The following is a 21439-nucleotide window of genomic DNA, read 5'->3' on the forward strand; positions in this document are numbered from 1 at the left end:
CAATGGGATGGGAGGGGGAGATCCTGGGTTTCCATTGGACTGCTTTCCATGACAGTAACAAAGAATGCTGAGCTCCTGTTTGTACTTCCCCTTCCCTAAACAGCCTCCTGGCTTGAGGTGATAGGCCACCAATCTCCTAGCAGATCTTACCATCATGGCAAAATCATTATGAGGGCCAAGTCAGTTAATCTCCAAGCAGAAAATCGGGGCGCGAAAATCGTATATGTTAGCCAGAGAAGCTCCCGTACGGGGCTGACTGGAGCTTATCTGGCTGACTGGAGCTTATCTGGCTAGCATATACGATTTCCCGCCCCGTGTAGATCTGCGGCTTGGAGATTACAAGTCAGTATCCATGGGCCCTGGTATACTGTCTTGGCCCACATAACAATTTTGCCATCAGAAGACACCCATGGAGATGAAAGGGCCACAGCTCTCAATCATCCCCTGACAGCATGAGACTGTGTAACACAGTACTGGCTAGGGACCCTACAGCATATAGCAAGACCAGTGGCTAATCCCCCCCACACTCCCACCATGGCTGATCAGTTTGTCATGGATTTGGTAATGAGCCTTTAATCATCAGGGCAGGCTGGATCCATTAAAGGGGGCCACTAGCCTCTCCTGCTGCACAGTTAACCTTCTCCCTCCTGCCTAACCCCACAACCATTAGGGAATGGTTAGCCCAAGGGCTGCTTCAGTATGCTAAAGGTTAACAGGCCACTGGACATTTTAGCACTCTGAAGTAGCCGGTTTGCACCCAATTCCCTACTGGTTACAGAGTTTGGCAGCAGGGAGAAGATTAACGGGTCACTGGCCTTTTGGTGTTCACAGTTTTAACAACAGGTGTCCAAGCAACACTCCAGGAATGTACTACATGTACAGACCTTCCACCTTATACTATGTTAAAGACACTGTTTAGGATTACGGGGTCAAAGACAAGTAATGTAGTATAGGGCCCTTTTTAACCTTCTCCATGCTGCCTAACCCTATACCACATTTGGTACCAAATGGCTACCTTAGCAGTATGAAGGTTAAAGAAACAGTTCTTTAACCTTCTCCCTGCTGCCTGATCCCGTAATCAATAGAGGCTTGGTAGACAAATGGCTAATTCAGTGTGCTAAAGGTTAACTTTTTTCTACATGACTGTTTGACACTTTTATGGGCTATCAAGGAGAGCCTTCAAGCAGTGAGCCCACAGGTGCTCAAAGGTGTAAGAATCATAAACTGCCATTAGTTACGGGGATTGTTGTGTCTGCCCCTTTCACCCTGCACGAACCAAGCATTAACAAAGCATTCGTGCACCGGGAGCAAATCTTTCTTTATTTACCATCCCAGGGCCCAACGGTCCGTTTGTCCACAAGATTTACAATCTACCAGACGCCTTCTTTGGGCGCTCTAGCCAGTTGCTGGGAAGGAAGGTTGGAGAACAACACAACAGCCACTCGCTCGATGGAGCAACTATAATTAGAACTCGAGCCAGGATTAATAGGTATTAAATGTACATGTAACAGGGGAGCAAACAGGGGAAGAGAGGCCATTTGTCACAGGTCTGTTAACGTCCTAGACAGCAAAAGCCCACTGTTTCCTGTATTTACATAGTCTCTACCAGACTAACTACACTGGCTATAGAGGGAATAATTTGCCTGGGGAGTTTGTAGGTAGTTTGGCCACTGTAGGGTTTCATTTGCCCCATACAGTAGTTTCAAGTGGAAATGATACCCGTCCTGGGAACTTAGGGAAGAATTTAGGAAATGCAATTTGCAATCAGACTTAAACTTAAAGGTAAAGCATAATTCATTTTGGACATCTCTGAATTTATGCATACTAAGTGCTAAGAAATGTTGCATGATTCAAAATGCAACACCACATATAGACCACTTATAAATACTGGGCAGCTCTGTAACAGAGCATGTTATGTTTTACACTCGGAACTTGGATAAATGGCTTAAACCAAATAAACTGTGTAGTATGAGGTTTGCCAATGCACTCAGTCTGCTGATATACCAGTAGAGTCTATATAATACAATAGAGAGAGAGACTAATATATCTTGGGAATTACACGAAGGAGGCAAGTGATTTTGCATCAAAGGACCATCCCTGTCTGTCCCTTAAAGAAGGTATGGTTGTGTTAAGACAAGATCAGATAGCAAAACACAGTGGCAAAAACATACAAGACAGTTTATATATGTTTCCTAGGTATTGACATGTTTGTGTTGCTGGTAGGATACTGTTACAAGTTTGGATTAACACAAGACTATCAATGAAACACATTTAGTCAAAGTGTTACTTCATCAACACAATTTTTTTTCAATTTCTTAGAAAACCAATGATGTCGCTGAAAAAAGGAATACGTGCTAGACGAAATTCATATGTCATTCATAGTCAGGGCTTGAAATGCTTAATGTTTTCTGCATTGCGTGATTGTAATCTTCTAGACAAAATGTACATACCAGTAACATTCATAGTCTGGGCTTGAAATATTTTCTTATGTTTTATTCTGTGATCTTGCCCTGCCACTTTATACTACCTGTGATACTGAAATAAATGTATGGTCATCACTGACTCATCACTCATCACCCTTGGCAACAGTTATTGCCTAGCAATTTCTACCCTATCTTTACAAGTTCGTACCAAGTGTTTCAAATAGATGGTCAAAGTGTGGCAAAGATTTATGGCCACTCAACAAGAAGAGGATAACTACCGAATCAGGGCCTTACAACCACTTGTGGGAAGGGGGGGAGGGGGTAGGTGCCATAAACTGTCTGCAACTTATGATCCACAACTCACCAAGCCAAGTGTTCTATCAGGTGTAAATGAGTACCTAGCTTCGGTTAGGGACGTCCCTCGGATAGAACGTTAAATGGAGGTCCCGTGTTTGAGGAGAGCCACACCTCGAGCACGTTAAAGAACCCACCGCACTTATCGAAAAGAGTAGGGGTCCTTCCCGGTGTGAGTGGTTCAAAACCTACAGTCCTATGGCCGCACATGGGGCGATTGTCGTATTAAGGTCACCAGCACGCCGAATGGCAGTTGCTACAGACCATTGCGATCTAGCCCCGCTTAATGTGCGCTCCTCGCAATTCAGCCCTTGGCTGCGAAGAGAGAGTAGTCGGCCCACCCAATAATAGCAATGATAATAATGATAATCTGCATAACATTACAGCATTGACTCAATGATTGAGTTAATATTTTGAGTTGGAAATTACAGTTCAACTTTGCTTCAGAAGGGTGGCTACCAATTGGCAATTACAGTAGGATCGGCAGGAAACATAGGGGAGTCTAGCCAGGATTGAGACTGTCTTTATCTGAAACTTATGAGACAAAAGACACAAGTATCCTGGCTCAGCTAGAATCACAAGACTCTCCAGGGTAGCAAGTTACACAGGACAACACCTGAAGAGCAGTTTCAAGTGTTCTTATCCTTGTCCTGATCCAACAAATCTTCAGTGACAGGGATGAAGAGTCTTGAGGAGGTGGATCGATGTTTGCTCAGTTGTTCACAGTCCTTCTAGGCAAGGCCAGAGTTTTAAAGAAACATTTTTGCACTGTTTTCTAATAAATTGTGTGTTCAACATGGATTACATATATTGAAAATATGTGTTCTACCACAACTGAGAAACATGACTTTGATGATGAAATGTGCATTTCTTTATCACGAATGTAACATATATGACTAGTCTATATATATGAAGCCATTTGGAAGAGGGGGAACAGTCTCGGTCCGTGTGTAGTTTCTATGTTACTTCAGGCTTGACAAGGTACATTTATGTGTGCGTGCCTAAAGGAAAAAATTCAGTGAGGATACAATGTGTAAGAAAATCATAGAGTTAAGGTTTGTATGTTTAGCTATCATTCTTAAATATTGTTCAGATAACCCAACATGACCTTGCTGATAGTAGCGTAATATATTATTATAGTTACTGTAAAAAGTTAGATTAAAGACAGTACATACTTCCACCTTTAAGCCAAAGCACTTGTCTATTTCACAAATTAATGGACAGATTCAATGAATCAATGTCAATATTTTAAGGCATACATGTAGTATTGATAACACTTACAGTACCCAAATGTTGAACAGAAAACTATCACTTTTACAATACTCCAATTGCTGATAGTGGTTAATCTCTGATTGACATCATAAACCCACTCCCTCGGGCAGATTAATTCTTAAGCCAATGAGTGAATTTAAGTTCAACAAATGACAATGTAATGACATACAAATTAGAAATTAAGCCCCGGGCGTTTTCATTGCTATGATAACAGCCACTTGTCCCCTGTAGTTGCGCTGATTTCCGTCCCCAAACAAACGTGACAGAGTACAAGTGGTTTTGTCGGCAAAAATCAATACATTACACAGATCACTCCCAGTGGGCTGGATATGGCACGTTGGCTGGTATGAATTTCAATGTTGTGTTGTTGTGTTATAACAGCGGGGGGTACCGGACCACTGTGTGTTAGCAGCCCTCTCGGACACTCGGAAACGATCGTGCTATTACCCTACGCAACGTTAGATGAAGGCACAGACTTGTTCATGAATATCTGTTACCGATGAGGCATTAAATTATAGACAACCACTGCGAAGTTTAAACTATCTAGAAGACCAGACAAGTCAAGACTTCCGGTCGATGTTTAATAGCGTACATACCTTCATAACCTGGCCTTGGTTGGCGGGCACCTGGATCCGATGGGCGGCCTCCTGGTGTCCGATCCCGTCCACCGCCCCGACGGTCAGCCTTCGGGCTCCCTTGGGCTGCTGTCCCTGGGCTACCCGGGGTCGGGCCGTGGGCGCCCTCTCTTGGCGGGACGGGGAGGCGGCCAGGGTTGCCCGGGACGCCGTCCCGTCGCCATACCCCGAGGGAGCGGCGGTCTGCGGCCGCTGGCTGTCCTCGAACAGGCCCATCACTCGCTGGGACTGGATCTTCCCGTGGGCCGTTGACGGTCGGATCTTCGAGGTCGATCCCGAGTCTCCCGGCATCTTGGCGGGTCGCGTGTCCGCCAGGTTTGTTAAAAGTTTGCGCTCACCCCGGGTGACGAGGTGTCTCCGCTTGTCCTTCTCACTGCCCAATCCCAACAGCCGAGCCAACTGGTCGTACTGCACCGAGTCGACCCCCCTGGCGGAAACAGCGAGGAGTACAGTTAAAAACTTTGATTTCTCGAACTTAGTTTGCCTTAGCAACAAGTGGTTGCAAGCCACAAAACTAGTCCGACGACGCGACTTCGTCTAAATGACTCCTGAAGCGATAGACTACCCAAATGAATGCTTGTACAATAAGAGAGGGGTGGTTCCGTGTTTTCTTGCCCCAGTTTAGTCGGAGGGGTCACCCGTTGTTATGGACGGGCCATGTAAATAAACTGAGCACGTGACTGGAGAAGGTAAACACAGACAACAAAAGGAGCCGCCGGTCAGGTGGGGTGCGGTCCGCTACGGATCACCTGCACTGAACGGCTTCTTTCGCAAGAGGGCCTCGTTGATAGGCTATCGCAGAGTATTGCTTTCGCGCCTCGGTTATCGGTCGCGACTGGCGTGAGAAGGAAATCTCACATTGCAAACTTGTGACCGGGCGTACTAAATTTAGCCTGGAGTCCCTAGCCTGGCGCCCAGCCTTGTTTAATATCTAGCTTTGGTCCGGTCCCAGGTGGGGTAGCGACGTTCGGAGCGGACCAATACTAACAAGGCTGGACTCCAGGCTATAATAGACTAGCCTCTACCAGCCCAGAGAGATGGCTGAAAGGAATAGAAATTGGGAGGCCAGAGAGATGGCTGAAAATAATAGAAATCGGCCAAATAGAATTAAGGTATTAAAATTTTTCCTTCACGCAAACAGTCTGGCAGGGCCTCGATTTGCAAATGTGACACTGGCATTCGGAAGCTACTTTGGCAAGCGATTTTACCGGTCTAAAACGGCCAAGGTCCAATGATCTCCAATGTATCCGCTCGAAATACCAACTGCCAGAAGACACATGTCAACACCAATGACAAGGCTATGTATTAAAGCTAGATTTATTTTACTCTGTGTATGATATATCTACGTATAGCTTTACGAGCGTAGACTGGATGCCAGACCCCCAGTCTCTATGATATCTATCGTGTAACGTTAGATATTATAGAGATTGGGGGTCTGGCATCCAGTCGTTTGTCACCACTGTAAACCAGAGAGGTCGCTTGAGTGGTGTCACCCCACACAATAACCAGCTCCACAAGTCAGGAGGTTCCGAAAATTTATTGAGGAACCTGGATGACGAATAATTGAAAGCATACAGCAGCATCGTTGGTGATCATTTCCAGATCACGCCCCAATCTTCAACAGGAACATCTCTGCCCCAGAAGTGTCGAAACAGATGTCCGTACAGGGAGGTACGTCAAAAGGAATCAGACTACTTCTAAAGCGCATTCCTTCAATAGTCCTTGTATGCCCGGCTTCTAGTCCCTACCAGACTAACTACGCCGACTATAGGAGAATATCTGCCAGAAGATCTAGAGTTTGGCCACCATAGTTTTTTTTTTTCATTTCCGAGCGCAGTGAGGGGGAATGTTAACCTTTCCGTATACTGACTCTCCTGGCCAATTATCAAACATTTTTGCCGAATTCTACGACCGTTCCCCCGTAGGAAGGCCTGGTGGAGTCAAGTGAGGATAGTGCGCTTCTACGTAGAGCGTAATCTGCCATTTTATTTCCACGTAATTCATAGCCGGGCCGCCAAAATTGAACGTAGAGTACAATCGCCGCATTTCAAGTATTGCGTAATCGGACGGGTAATTTAGCGTCTACGTATCACGTTAAGGCACGGTGGTTAAGGCTAGCTTCGAGTCTGCCGAAATTACGGTAATACGTAGCCGCTACTGAATTTAGCGGGAAGCTTTAACAGTCCAAACGATCCCCAACCACCCGGTACCGAAGAAGCCTGGGCATATTATCAGGATACGCGAGCAAACTGTAACTTCTATAGCGGACTAACCTTTCTGGCATGTTATCCGTCTATTTGACCAATTTCTACTATTTTTTCAGCGACCCGTGGAGTCTGGTACAGGCTAACTGCAGGCCACTGAAGGAGTGCATTGTCTCGTCGGGCCACACAGACAGTAATACAGGGTGTTCTTGATCTGTGTTCACCTCGTCGCATTCAATCCAGACTCACGCACGAAGTATTTCTTCTTGTCAACGGGTTTCATAAGTTTCCTAACTAGGCTGCCAACTTCACACTCTGTTCTTGGCACGCTAGTCTCGCCAAGGACATGATCTTGATCTACAATTTATGTTCTGTGTGGCGCTAGCCTGGTATCCAAAACTATTAGAGCTCCCGGGTCTCCTTTCCACAAATAGGTTTGGATACCAGGCAAGTGTTGCGTATCATATAGCGCTATCAGAGTAGCTTCTTTGTGCCTTCAATGAAGTTATATGGAGATATGTATAATCTCCTTGGTGCCTTTTGAACGAACGAAGTAAAAAAACAACTCCCATCTAGCCTCCTTTGTAGGCTTTCGAGTTGGGCTTTTCTTTCTCATTACGCCGCATTTTCTGATAGCACTTGCATATCAGCTATGACAGTACTTGATTTAATGTAACGTTAGACCGCCTAATAAGTAAAAAAGGAAAATAAACGCCGACGCCAGTAGCAGAAGTCTGCGACGGAGGCTACCTAACCTTGATGATCGTTAACCTGGTCGTACCACGTGTGCGAACTTCAGCGACGTGGAAGTGTGAGTTGAAGACAATTCAATACAAACTATGAAATTGATCGTGTAATTAGCTGTTTTTCTATTTACCGTGAGTCCGTGACTCTTTTATCATCATATCGTGCTTCTTTGTGAATATTTGTATTCGGGAAATAAAATAAAGGTACAGATAAACAAACCAAGAGATCTTATCCAGTCTTGACGTAAATACAAAGTGGGTGAATAGATATATGAAATATTATGCTGGTTCAGTGCAAAAGAAACAATTCACAAGGAAAACTGTCGAACTGAAATTCATATGGTTTTCGTCTCCTTACACCACGGAAATCTTATGTTCATATCTTCATCATGTCGACTGTTCTTTTCACGTTTTCGTTTCCAAACTTTGAAAATCCCTGGCAAAATCTTGGTCAGCCCAAGGATGGTCAGCCCTAGCCTCGAAGCCAGACTGTTTCCAGGGCTAGCACAGGCCTAGGCCCCAGTAATCTCCAAGCAGATCTATCGGTCGGTAGCAAAGACCGTATCCAAATGGCAAAGGAGATTTATTAATGAATGAAAGACCTTTATTGTACGTTTCTGCTCTCACAAGCTAATTACATGTCACGGTGATAAAGCAGTAGAATAATTACACGAGTTTTGCCACTGATAGATCTGCTTGATAGAACTGAGTCAGCTTACAGATGTGATTTTTGCGGCAGAGACTGCCATTCTTGTATAGGGCTGTTTAGCAATAGTCGATGCTGTAGGGCTGTTGTGAATTAGGATTTTACCATGGTCAATACTGACCGACGGAGGCCATATATAGATCTGCTTGGAGATTCGGCTCCGGGGCCAACGTGCCCCCAAGGAAATTTTGCCACAGGCCCCCTGAGTTGGACCACAAAGGCCACCGCCGGACTAATGAGTGAGAATTTACATGAAGGGGTGACCAGGATGTTTAAAAATGCATAGGAATTACACACGGTTCCTAAGCGGCGTAGCGCCCACACTCCAAAGCGTTGTGTACTGCCCATACTTGTCGTGCCGGTGTGAACGCACGACAGCCGCCTGGCTTCACACCCCCGGCGTCACTTTCTTAGTACACCCGTGCCCATCTCGCCATGATTTATTCATGGCCGAAACTGATAACAAGAAACCAAGCTTGCTTCACCTCAAATGAGGATGCCTTGAAACGAAAACGAAGGAGGCTGAATATCTGTTTTTTACCTCCTTGAAGAAACTATATCTAACTTCTTTTATAAAATCATGGTTTTATACACCCGTGCCCATTTCGGCATTATTTATTTATGAGTGAAATTGATAACAAGAAACCAAGGAGGTTGAATATATCATTATCTGTTATTAGCTTCCTTGAAAGAACTATATCTAACTTCTTTTATAAAATAAGTTCGTGGTGCCGTATTCTTAGTGTTGCATTGTTTGATAAATTTCTTGTTTATATCAAAGATCCTCGGTTGCTTATACGTAAACATAGTCTGAAGCGAGCTTTTTTAGCAGGCTTACGGGTGTGCGTTTTGTTTCTTATCATGTGTTATTTTCTTTTTGTATATCAGTTCTATGTGTAGCCTGGAATCAAGTCTTGTTTGCTTCAGCGTCCACTTCCAACGGTCGCTGCTTCGCCAGCAACGAGGTCAATGTCAACGGGCTTCACACCCCCGGCGTCAGTTTCTTAGTACACCCGTGCCCATCTCGCCATCACTTATTAATGGACTAAATTGATAACATGAAACCAAGGTTGTTGAATATCTCATTATCTGTTTTTAGCTTCCTTGAAAAAACTATATCTAACTTCTTTTATTAAAGCAGTTCGTTGTGCCGTATTCTTAGTGTGGCATTATTTTTGATACGTTTCTTTTGCTTATCAATGATTCTCAGTTGCTTGTACGTAAGCATAGTCTGAAGCGAGCCTTTTTAGCAGGCTTACGGATGTGCGTTTTGTTTCTTATCATGTGTTATTTTCTTATTGTATATCAGTTCTATGTGTAGCCTGGAATCAAGTCTTGTTGGCTTCAGCGTCCACTTCCAACGGTCGCTTCTCCGCCAGCAACGAGGTCATGACGTCAATGGCAACGGGCTTCACACTCCCGGCGTCACTTTCTTAGTAGACCCGTGCCCATCTCGCCATCACTTATTCATGGATGACGTTAATACCAATAGGCTACATCAAATCAAGGAGGTTTAAGTCAATATGATTTAATTCAACCTTGATCCAATTCAACCTTTTTTTAAAATAAAATCAGCAAGGACATTATATATAATGTCCTTGGGACCAGGCAGCTAACGGGCGGACGCCACAGTGGCGATACGCAGATAGATGTTTGGACTCAAGCAGAAATGTTAACATCGAAATAAGAATTCTGTCTAACTTTAAGTTAAGATATCACAAAACTTTATACATGTCTGAGCACTGTGTCTAGTTTTTTTTCTTTTTATTCGAGTAAGCTGGCAATACAGAAGTAGTTGTGGCGCGCTCAAGTTTACAAACTTTTATCAACGCCACCACTAAACATATATACACAGGACAGAAAAGTGGACAGATAAGAATACAAAACTTGACTAACATGGTGCATTCACATATAACGAAATAATAATTTAGTGTCTAGTTTGTCCGTGGAGAGAAATTTAAAGTCCGATTTCTGTGCTAAAGCCTTCGGCAACGTGCGTCGGTCGATCAAAGCCGGTGGTGAGGCAGGACAAAAAGGTTTGATTGGTGCTAATTTGTGTCAGCTATCTAACGAGGCTCGTCACTGGCTGACAATGGCCGCGCTGCACTTCCGTGTGAAGACTTCAAAGGCTGGGCACGCGGCTAATTACGATAAGCGGCGATGCGCGCGTACCTGCCTTCTTCTGCAATGTGCGCCGGTGACAACTACATGCATTTTTCATCATTTATAGTCAATGATAGCCCTGCTAATTAGAACCTCTACCAAATATCAAACTGATTGAAACCTCCTTGCAAATATCAAGCTTTTAACTTTTCACCAATTAGACAAGTATACAAGTAAAACCAGGTTCACACTTCAACTCAGGACCCGACCGGGCTATTTGCGGGAACAAAAAATAAAAGTGAATGTAAGAAATATGCAAAGATCATGCTTATGACTATTTGTTTCACGTTTTGTGTGTTTTGTTGTCTTTTATATCATACTTGCCGTTCTTGCAAACAGCCTAGTCGGCCGCCGGTTTGAAAATGAGACCCTGGTATGTGTTATAGCTAGATTTTTAGTTTAGTTGGTAAGTTTTATATTTCAAGAATTGCATTGACAATTCAACATTCGAATGAAGACCTTTACTGTTACAAAGCTACAGTGTTTTTTTTTTAAACAAATTTGCCGTCCATTTGATCACACCTCAGCGGAAGTTGAAAACGAGCGTGAAAAATGAATCATGACCAGCCACTCCACGTAATCAATTAATCAGAAAGAAGAAATGATTCAATTCCCTTTTTTAAAAGAAATATTTGCTATTTAATCAAGATTTAAAAATTTGTCTTATCTCCAACCGTGCTCGTGACAATTTTTTTAACGTTTGTGCGTTTTTTTTTAAATCTTACTTTTCAAGTTCCGGCAAACTGCCCGGCCGGGTACGCAGTTTGGAAATGTGACCTTGGCATTTGAAAGCGGGCACTATCAGAAATCAAGGAGGTTTTATAATAGACGTATATTTGTATATAGAAACGCAGAAGAGGCCGCAAAAGATTATCAGAATAACCTCTGACCGACTCATCCGCTTATAAAGATTTAAAGCAGAAACACCTATCCACGCGCCGCTCAGTCGCCTGAAGAAGATTATCTAAGCCCAAATTGATTTTGAGTCCGTAAAATAAATTCTCACTTCCACGCGAACACGTGGATTAACCGGCCTGAATTCAATTACAGCAGCCAGGCCAATTTTTCACACCTACGCGAAACACCATATGTTTTTGTTCGCGGTTGGCCTTTTCACAGCTTCAGTGTAAATTTTCGATGCCCCGTGCGCGAGGACGGCGGGGTTTGTTGGCACAAGTCCGTTGGTGGGGGCACGGTGCAAGTTGGGCCTCGCCGAGATGTGTCAAGTCGCAGCGGTGCCCTTTGTAGCACGTCGGCCCCTTTGACAATTAGCTCCTCGTTAGAGTCGTGAAACATATAGACAGAAGGAAAAAATCCGGTTAACCGTTAGGATAAACGGCGAAGTTCACCATCAAAGGAGGTCAGCTTTTTTACTAACTAGACATGTAGTCAATGTATGTACCTTTTCCTTGGACTGAGTGAAGTTGGTCTACTCTACGTAAAAGCCTCTACCCTCGCTGAAGTTTGTTCTGTCCCATCTCAAAAAACAAACCCCCAAGTTTGAAGTTCAAGGAAAGACCTCCTTGGTTGAAGTGAGTAGAAAATTAATCGTACGCATGTGCCTTGGATATGAGCTTCCGTGTCTGGACGTTGCTTGAAATAGTACATAAGATGATGACTGTGTCGGAGTGTTTCCTCGATAGAACTTTGTAAAAACATCGGTTCGTTCCTCACGCCTAGTCTCCAAGCAGACCTACGGGTTGGCAAAGACCGTATCCAACAGGCAGAAGGAGTTTTTATAGCCAACCCAAGTCTCATAGCTTGGGTTGACTATAAAAACTCCTTCTGCCTGTTGGATACGGTCTTTGCCAACCCGTAGGTCTGCTTGGAGACTACCTCACGCCCGCTTCAGAAAATAAAGGAGTTTTTAGAGAGACCAATCTGTACGGAAGCTTTCAAAGGCTTCCGCCACTCCTTTCACACCTATTGCCCAACAAGGTGGCTTCAAAGCGCCCGACCGCCGCTACTGATATTCAAATGTCTGAGGTTGAAGACACAGACACGCCAAGCGAGCACGCACACAGATGCGCCATCACTCCTCTGGTAGGTGTGAAGTGTATGATCGGGTATATAACCGATAGCGACAGCGTCGTGCCATCAGTTCAGAACACCAGCAATCACTCGACCATACAAGATGGAAGTCTCCGCTCTCGCTTACTGCCCACCGTTCTCCTCGATGTCTGCGCACCCCGGCTATGCCTTCTCCGGACCGACCGTCCTCAGCTGCCCGCCGGCACCGTACGGCCTGTCCTGGTCCTACCCGCCGACGTGTTTCCACCCGGGACTGTCTCCTCTGGTCAAGCCCAGCGAGCTCCCCGTGTTCTACCCCAGGATTAACTTCGGACTCCCCGCCTCCAGCGGGAAGCAGTCTCCGCCGACAGCGGACAGCCATCCTGTCCAGCCAAGAGTCGAGTCCGCCTTTGGACCCATCGCCGGGCTCCTCCCGACGGCTAGGGACCGACGCGTCCAGAACAGCCCCTCGGGCTCCGACAGGACGTCCCCCCGGGTACCGTCCACCTCACCATCGCTGGAGAAGTCCGCGAGCGACCGAGCCGAGTTCCGGCTGACCAAAGACAAGAACGCGTCCAGAGAAGTGGACATCAGCGGCGGAAAGAGGAAGAGACCAGAGAAGAAGTTCCCCTGTCCCTACTGTACTGTGTGCTGCGCTAACAACGGGCAGCTGAAAGGACACTTACGGGTCCATACTGGTGAGTTTCTACTTTTTTATTTGCACAAAATAACTTTCTATGCGATTTTCAAGCGATACCCAGTCGTTTGGATGAGAAATTTTGTTGCCAAAAGATCGACGGTAAATTCTCACTGAAAACTCCATTCTAAAACACAAACGCCATAAATGTGATACTAAAACATTTTCTTTCTAAGTTTTACTTTGTCACTCCATTCATAGATAAGTTGATTGGTGTTCCTTCTCTTTATAAGGGGCTTATCTATAGATAGTGAAAGAGTGAAAGATCTCTTTGACCGAGGTCCACCGTAAATAAAATACGTAAAGACAACCGTGAACTTCTGGAGGTTGCCGAGGACTGGATCAAATTAACCCCGTTCCCCGGCTAACTGTTTTCAAGGTGGTAACAAGCTAATGTTAATCAATACAAGGGAAGCTTTCAACGTGAGGCTTGAGGATAAGCCAAAATAGCCGAAACCGTAAGTCTGCTAAAGAGGCTAACGTTAGATGTATTGCTATCTGATCTCGCCATAACTTCTTGCAGCCTCAAATCCCGCGTTGAAAGGTTCCTTTTTATTGGTTAACATTAGGTTGTTACCTCCTTGAAAAGGAGATGTGAACTTTTTGGAGGTGGCGAGAACATGTGTTGTAAAGAAGCAGGACCATTCCATAGTACTAAATTATATATAACATACATGGGTGTGAATTTGTGATGGTTTGATACCACAATACACTATCCGACTTTTGTAGTGTTATAATCTGTAGATTTGTGATTTTTGCTGCTTTCTTGCGTGCAAACGTGACACCAAGGTCAGTGCCCTTGACCAGGTAGTCTCTACCAGACCTCTCTGTGGACCTAAAAAATAGAGCAATCCAAACCATGCTTTTTCACGGTCTGTTAAAGCCTGTAAATTGTGTGTTGCTATAAATTGGAGTCGTGCTGGTGCTGATATAGCTTAGGGAACCCTCCTGGTGCGTCGCGGTCTAACATGCCTGTCTAACGCGTGTCAGCCTTGATTCGAACACAGATAGGACAGCATGGTGGATAGAAAGTTAAACATTAGCGGTTTATCAGATTATTTGATACTCTTCAATTAGATTTTAGGCTCCGACCTGTCTTTGACGTCTTTTAGTAGTGTTTTTTTGCCGGGAACAAAAAGAAAACCAACCAAAGTAAAAACGACAAAAACACATAATGGGATGTCGAAACAATATCTCCCTGGAGTGTAATTGTACTTTTTTTGTATCTTTGTTGCTCATGAGCATAGATCTGATCTGTATCGCTTCTTTTTTCCCCCAGGCGAACGACCCTACCCTTGTGACCACCCCGGCTGCGGACGCGCCTTCGCCCGGAACGAAGAGCTGACCAGGCACCGACGAATCCACACCGGCGTCCGCCCGTACCCCTGCACGGAGTGCGGCAAGGCCTTCAGCCGAAAGGACCATCTCACCAAGCACGCCAAGACGCACCTGAAAGGCGCCGAGAGGAGAGCACTGCTCCGGCGGGACCCGACAGCCTCCAAGGACAGATTCAGCCCGTACAACACACTAGTGCTCACGCCACAGGTGTATTCAACAAAGTGACGCTTGTAAGAATAGTAGGACACTGCTACAATAGAAGACAGCAAAATTGTTTTCTCCGACTGTAATTGCGTAAAACGATTACATAATGTGACGTGGAGCGACTCAGCTCCTATGCTACTGAGCCAAGACGAGGTCTGTTGCTGGTAAAAACCAGACTGAAGACCGGCTGACAGCCACGAGCAAAGCTGCAAAATGCAGTACCGCTTCGGGCAGCTAGGAGACGTTTCTGACAAGCTAGCTTGACAACTTCCAGTCCTTCGGACGGAAGAGCAGTTATCGCTAAAGCGTCCTCACTTTATTTTTCGTCAAAATCATTCGAATTGAAATAGAATAATGAAAAATACTATAAGAAGATTATGACCTAGAGAAACAGTGAATCTCTAGCAGCAAAAATGTATTAGAAAATTGCAAAATTGGACCGAAAATTGTTCCCATGTCTGTTTTGCCACTTTTGACGAATATTGACAGAAAACGTTTGTTACAATGTGTCTACTGGTGCACTTTCAAAGATTTTGATCAAAACCACAGTCGTTCAAAAACAATGCCTACCTATTGTCTACAAAAAAGGTATTCAAGTATATTGATGACAAGTGTATTGCTATTTAAGTACCGAAAAAGTGTGGTACGTAGGTACAGAAAAAATAATGATGTACGAAATCGTCCTAAGGAGAACCCCCCCCCCCCCCATTTTTGATAGCTTCCTAAAACATCCCCAAGTCATTAAATGTAAGCATAATTGTGCAAGTAATTGTGCAAAGTACGCTACCAGTTGTGTAAGCATAGAAAAAAATAGCAGAAATGTTGTCCTTGCAATCAGTACCTACATGAATATGTACATTGAAATGCTAAATGTTGTGATGTAAGAGCTTTTCACCATGTTTTTGCTAATGTACCGTAGGTTTGGGAAATGTTGTGCCCATGTTCCTCCAAGGACATTATGTCCTTGGTTCCTCTCAACATTCTAATTCAGTATGTGAGAGAGGGAAATTGTCGTTATATAAGATGTTTATTGTGAGAGATTATTCCAACGTGACACACGTATGTACCATCCTGTGTGTACGTTCAAACTGAATTTCCACAATAAAACACCTCTTTCCCACCACACTGTTGCGCCTAGTTGTTTGTCATTTCTTTGAAAAATGGTACAATAGTTTATGGGAAGTTTCATGTATACTAGAAATAGTGTAGATACTAGGAATACTCGTAGTTTACGACACTTCAACCCTTGAAGAGTTATCTCCAATCAAATGTAGAAAGGCAAAATTGTAACGTTTTTCAAGCTTCCTGTTTCGCTGTTCCGCAAAACCGGGAGATTGAGAAACTTTACGATTTTGCTATTCTACATCTGCTTTGAGATAACTTTTCAAATGTTGCTTGGGGATTACTTGAAAAGGGGTTGACGCGCTGTCTGTTCAAACGTGTGAAAACACTGTGACTAATGTATGCCAACCACCTCCCAGAGCTTTGTTTGCATTTTCGAGTCATTGGCGCATCAGTAAAAGGGAGATAAGGGAACGTGATTGGGATAGTAATGTGTAACAAATTGACTGGTCACCTGTAACTTCTTGACAGAGGGTGACATAAACACAAAGATAGATTCTTACTGGAAATTGGATACTCTTTCTGTTTGGCTTATTGAGAAGACACCTGTTAGTTTGACATATGGTAGTAAGACCTACCTGCTGTCGTCGTATTCTTGGCTGGCTTCTCGGTCGTTGTTACCACTGAAGTCCGTTCGACGTGAACTAAAAGGACAAAATTGAAGAAAAGAGACAAGTGAGAGTTTTCCTTATGATTAGCTACGGACTGGGTTTGTTAACGTTCTACTTTGATCACTAATTTGTGATTTTCTTACATGTACATCGATATCGGCGCAGAACAAAATCGAAGAATTTCATACTGTACATGTGTCGCATGATGTCAACTAGATATAGACACAGCCAAACGCCGTAAATGCTTGTGTAGACTGCTGAACCAAGGATGTTAATCTCATAGTTGGAACGAATCCTATAACAGTTACTATAAAGTGTAGAATGGTGAAGCCCTTTGCACCTCTTCACATTATTTGAACACGTCCTTTCTCGTCAGCAATTCGGTCAAACATTGGAAGAATGTACGAAGGTCGTTCCAACCAGTATTAACGTTAACTGTACTCTGTCCTCTCGTATTTGTTCTAAGCTTGTGGGACAAGTACATACCGCTTTACAACTAAGTAACATTTGGCAAGCCAGGAATACGTATATATACAAGTAGCTTCACTTAAGCCTACCTGGACGACGAAAAGCGGACGTGTTGATCCTTTCTGTTCTTCCCGTCCATTTTGTCAGTGTTTGCTGATCCCCAGGCGTCTCTGACTGAACATACCAACGTGGGTTTTCTCTGCTTGGATGCCTCTCTAAGTGACGGCGATTTGCGCACGTCATTCCTCGGGAGAGAGGCAGCAGCACTGCCCTGCCCGACAAACTGGTCACGCCCATCTTGTAACTGATTTCCTGCGACGCGTTTCACGCCGCCAGTTGGCGTGGATTTCGCGTCGGTTTCCTCCAACAAAACGACGTCCTGTTTAACATTGCTTGGCAATGTTTTCCTGCTCTCGACCTCACAGGGAAAACTTACTGAAGGTGTCTGAACCTCTTGTTCCTCAAAACTATGCGCGTGGGTAAGATACTCCACCCGTAGCACCGACTCTTGACTGCTGTTAGGTGTAACTATGTCATCCCGCGATGGCGACCACGTAGAAACACTGTTCTTCTCATCTCTGGCGCTTCTTTTCTTACCCTTCGCGCTCTGCACAGACCTTTTCCTGCCGGATTTCTTCCGTTTCACCGAAGTCGAAGAGGTTGTTGATGTGTCTACATGTTTATGCACGGATGATTTGGACGGAGCGCTGTGTGAACTGCTGCGACACTTCTTGTGATGGCTGCTCTGTCTCCTGCTGGACGGAGGCCGGGTGATGCTGGAGGAGGGACGGGTCCCGTCACCTCTGTGTACGGAGTGTGTGGAGCGACCTTTCCGCTTTTTCCTGGCCCTGCCGCCGGTGGCCGACTCGGCGCCGGTAAGGGACACCACCGACGCTGGTTGCTTACCCTTTGCGTCCCCTGCCTTCTTGTCCGATCCACTGTAGCTCTTCATGTCAACCAACAGGCTAAGTACTCGATAGAGCCACCAGTCACAGGAGCTAGAATGATAACAATCGCTTTGCCGTTAAGCGTTGATCATTACAGCCAGTTTTCTGGAGATGTGAAGTTTGCTGTTCGTTCCTAGCCTCTGGACGTGATCGTTACCAAGGGACGTCTGAGATTGAAATACACAAATAAGGACGCTCCAGAACAACACCGGCATTACACGCGTTCCGTTCTGAGATTTCTAGTTCTACACTGACACACTGCTACCGTTTGGTATTAATCCGACACACTGTGGCTCTCCATCTTCAACAACAGGCTATATAACTACTGAATAAAATCACCTGTCACAGGCGCTAGAATGATCACAAGAAGAAGCTTTGCCGTTGATTATGAAGATAGCCAGTTTCCGGAGATGTGAAAATTCACCGTGCGTTCCTAACGTCTGGGCGTGACAGTTACCAAGCGACGTCTGAGACGGAAACACACAAATAAGAACGCTCTAGAACAACACCGGTCTTACGCACTCAGTTCTGGAACAGATTTCTACACAATCCTCACTGCTAGCCCGTTTGTTACTAATACATATGTATTGTTGTCTTGGAAATAAAACATACAAACACTCATTCAGCAACGGACCAAACGGCCAAGGCTTGAGAGTTGCCTAACGCCAGGCTGGGTTATGTGGATGCCATGCCAACGAACAGCGACACGACTATGGGTAATAAATCATTGAGATCGGCCGGTCTTACCAACAAGAAGAACCACTAAGGTGACTCCTGGAACCGGCATGTTACACTCGACATTGCAAGGTCGTTTTATACTATATGGTAAATGAGTAATTCATTGTCTTTATGAAAGACCTTTGTTGTATATTCATGCTGTTTCAAGCTAAGTACAGGTCATGGTGATAGAGCAGAAGCACAATCACAGTGATATAAACATGTGGTATATTACTACCTCTACAATGACTAATGAATACTAAATTTAGTATGTACATGTACCATATTTAAGAAAAGAATGGATGACAGACTCAATACCACAAAGGTTCAGGGATGTTTTAATGTCATCTCATCTCCGGTTAATGATAGCCTAGTATCCATCCTACTGCAGGTCTGTTTGCTACTGCGATTGCTTCCATGCAAAATACTAGTAGTCTGGCACCTATGATTTTAGAAACAATTAGAATTTGAACATTCACTTAAAATACAGCCATGAGTTCTGATTGGCTCCAAGTCGCTTGTAACAGCAAGTTAATGGGGTTCGAACAGGCCTTCGGAGGCTTGACCCCATTGACTGCTTATGAAAAATATTTGAATCCTGAAATGATACAGGAGGTATGGACCAAAGGTTTCAATGGGGATGGGGGCCAGACTGTTCTGTACAGGAGTGAACTGGAGCTAGAACAGGATGGATTCCAGGCCAGTTAATGATAAACAGCAGACAGGTTGTCAGACCAGGACTTTGATATTCGTAAAAAAATCATATGGTTACGGTACTGTACAATACAACATGACACTATTTCAAAGGGTTAACGTTGGATGTTATCCAGTTTCCATAGGTTCTGTGTTCTCTGTTGCCTGGTTCATCTTGTATTCCTCAACTGCACCCTGCAGAAAAGGAAACATAATTGGTCAGTGAAATTAGTCTAGATCATAGATGAACTTTCATTTGAATAAAAGGATATCTGTTGATTGCTTACCTCAAAGGTGTTGAGGACATGTTCACACAAGGCGTTCAATTCTGTTAACCCTCGTCTGAGAATGTCTGCAGCCGGAGGACCTGATATGGCAAATAACATAGGTTATGGGAGGTTCTTTCATAGATATCTCATTAGGTAAGGCTTTTTTTTCACAATTAGATCGTCCCTTAGATGATCTACTCTTTGTCAACTTCTCTGCAATTTGGTTTTTATGGTGCCGTGGATACAAATTTATGACAGGATGCTCATGACAAAAATAAAAGGTAACAGTCTGGTACCTCTGCTCTGTATTCTGAGGTTGATTTTATGTTCGGATGGATGAGGCACACTGTAGCCACAGAAGTCCACATCAGGGCTGAAAGTAAGACAAAATAAATTTCTAGACCTGTATCAACATAGTAGATCTATCAGGGCAAATAATAGACCACCAATTTTCAATTATTACCAATTCTTAATTATCAGACATGACATTGAGAACAAGAATAAACATGAATAGCAAAGTTCTTTATCAACAACCAAGTATTTATTTACACAAGCCGATGTTTTGATGACTGTCATTTTCATCAGGGCAATACTGACTGGTTCACAGTGCATTAAAACTAGGTGTTACTGCTAACAATTTTCACAACATTGTTAGGAGTAACACCTAGCTTCAGTGCACTGCTATTCAGTCAGTAACCAACCTGATGAAATTATTCATGGTAGAATAAACATGACAGCACACTCACTCTCACGCACTCTAGATCTCTCCCATAGCTTTGTCAGCCGTAGGGGCAGCAGGAGACCAAAGTTACACAAGGCAGGATCCCTTGGAGGATCTGACTTACACCCCCCCCCCCAACACTGTCACACACACAGACACCCCCTGCAAAGAATTCAGACCATTCCTAATGGGCTACACAAGGCAGAATCAATCCCAAAGTGTAAGTTTATCACTCCTCTGGATTAAGGAAACATCTCAGAACAGGACTGTGCCAGGTAAATGCCGACGAGCACTACTCAGTACCTACTTTTTCATGATCATGTATCTGAGGGCGTTCCCCAAGGTGTGGTCCTCGTCGTGAAGGACAAACGTCTGACACGACTCATCACTGTCCAGGGTCTGCACCTGTGGACATACATGATACAGACAGGAATCATCATCATCTCATCATAGTCTCCTGCTGGGGTGGGGGTCATTAACCTCCGCCCGAGAGCTTGCGTAAACACAGGCTAGATGCAGAGGTGTTATACACAAAAATATAAAAGAAACATCCTGACAATAATGCCAAAAAGTTCTAATTGACAAGATGCCAAAATATCTTATTTTATTGACACTAGCCTAGGAACAGCCTGTCAATAGTGCCCAAATGATTTTATTGACAGGTACATCCTGTCAATAGTTCCAAATCCTGTCAACAGTGCCATGTCTTATTGACGGGAACATTCTGTCAACAAGTCTTATAAAATTGGTTAAAATCGCAAGTTACAACACGTTACTATTATTCACGTGCACAGGAGCAAGCATGCGTGGGGAGGGGGGGCATTTCTGTGTCCCTTTCACCGACTTGTATCTAAATAGATATACATAGATCACTACTCACTTTACTCTTAAAACTTAGAGTCAACAATAGGTACCATACAAAAAGCTAGAAAGGTATTTATGACCCAAGCCGTCCCAAGGAAAAAGCTTTGTACAAACCACTTCCAACTTTTTCTTCTGCTGCTCAGCCATTTTGAAAGATAGCTGCCTGTCCTCCTGTGTAGTTGATGCCTGTCCAAATTATGGAAGCCAAATTAGCTCAGTCGTTTGAACAGAGTTCACTTAAAACGAAATAATGTAATCAAAATAAATCTATCTTT

The 21439-nt window shown here is 44.2% G+C and overlaps 4 protein-coding genes across 5 annotated transcripts in view; 1 reads left to right on the forward strand and 3 right to left on the reverse strand.

Moving 5' to 3' along the window:
- Positions 1 to 17223, reverse strand: part of LOC136436296 (cilia- and flagella-associated protein 337-like) — a 51385-nt gene extending 34162 nt beyond the window's left edge. Inside the window, exons 1-3 of one of the 2 annotated variants that reach the window (XM_066430145.1) lie at positions 17043 to 17223; positions 16453 to 16518; positions 4646 to 5111 (exon numbers count right to left, since the gene is read on the reverse strand). In XM_066430145.1, the coding sequence (XP_066286242.1) occupies positions 4646 to 5111; positions 16453 to 16518; positions 17043 to 17092 (582 nt within the window). In that variant the 5' untranslated portion in view covers positions 17093 to 17223. The remainder of the gene's footprint in view (positions 1 to 4645; positions 5112 to 16452; positions 16519 to 17042) is intronic. The other variant, XM_066430147.1, reaches the window with a different exon arrangement.
- LOC136436295 (Krueppel-like factor 16) lies at positions 12547 to 14900 on the forward strand. The gene is made up of 2 exons (XM_066430144.1): positions 12547 to 13211; positions 14490 to 14900. Exons 1-2 carry the CDS (start codon positions 12638 to 12640, stop codon positions 14771 to 14773), a joined length of 858 nt encoding a protein of 285 aa, XP_066286241.1. The 5' UTR covers positions 12547 to 12637; the 3' UTR covers positions 14774 to 14900.
- LOC136437217 (serine/arginine-rich splicing factor 4-like) lies at positions 17097 to 17905 on the reverse strand. The gene is made up of 2 exons (XM_066431698.1): positions 17390 to 17905; positions 17097 to 17123 (listed from the first exon to the last, which is right to left on the reverse strand). Exons 1-2 carry the CDS (start codon positions 17903 to 17905, stop codon positions 17097 to 17099), a joined length of 543 nt encoding a protein of 180 aa, XP_066287795.1.
- Positions 17906 to 18938: 1033 nt separating this feature from the next.
- Positions 18939 to 21411, reverse strand: LOC136436299 (DNA-directed RNA polymerases I and III subunit RPAC2-like). Its single transcript, XM_066430153.1, has 5 exons — positions 21279 to 21411; positions 20608 to 20705; positions 19876 to 19952; positions 19598 to 19677; positions 18939 to 19505 (listed from the first exon to the last, which is right to left on the reverse strand). The coding sequence occupies exons 1-5, from the start codon at positions 21309 to 21311 to the stop codon at positions 19440 to 19442; spliced, it is 354 nt and encodes a 117-aa protein (XP_066286250.1). The 5' UTR covers positions 21312 to 21411; the 3' UTR covers positions 18939 to 19439.
- Between the last annotated feature and the right edge of the window lie 28 nt (positions 21412 to 21439).

Source organism: Branchiostoma lanceolatum, chromosome 6, assembly GCF_035083965.1.
Source record: "Branchiostoma lanceolatum isolate klBraLanc5 chromosome 6, klBraLanc5.hap2, whole genome shotgun sequence".
Lineage (NCBI taxonomy): Eukaryota > Metazoa > Chordata > Leptocardii > Amphioxiformes > Branchiostomatidae > Branchiostoma > Branchiostoma lanceolatum.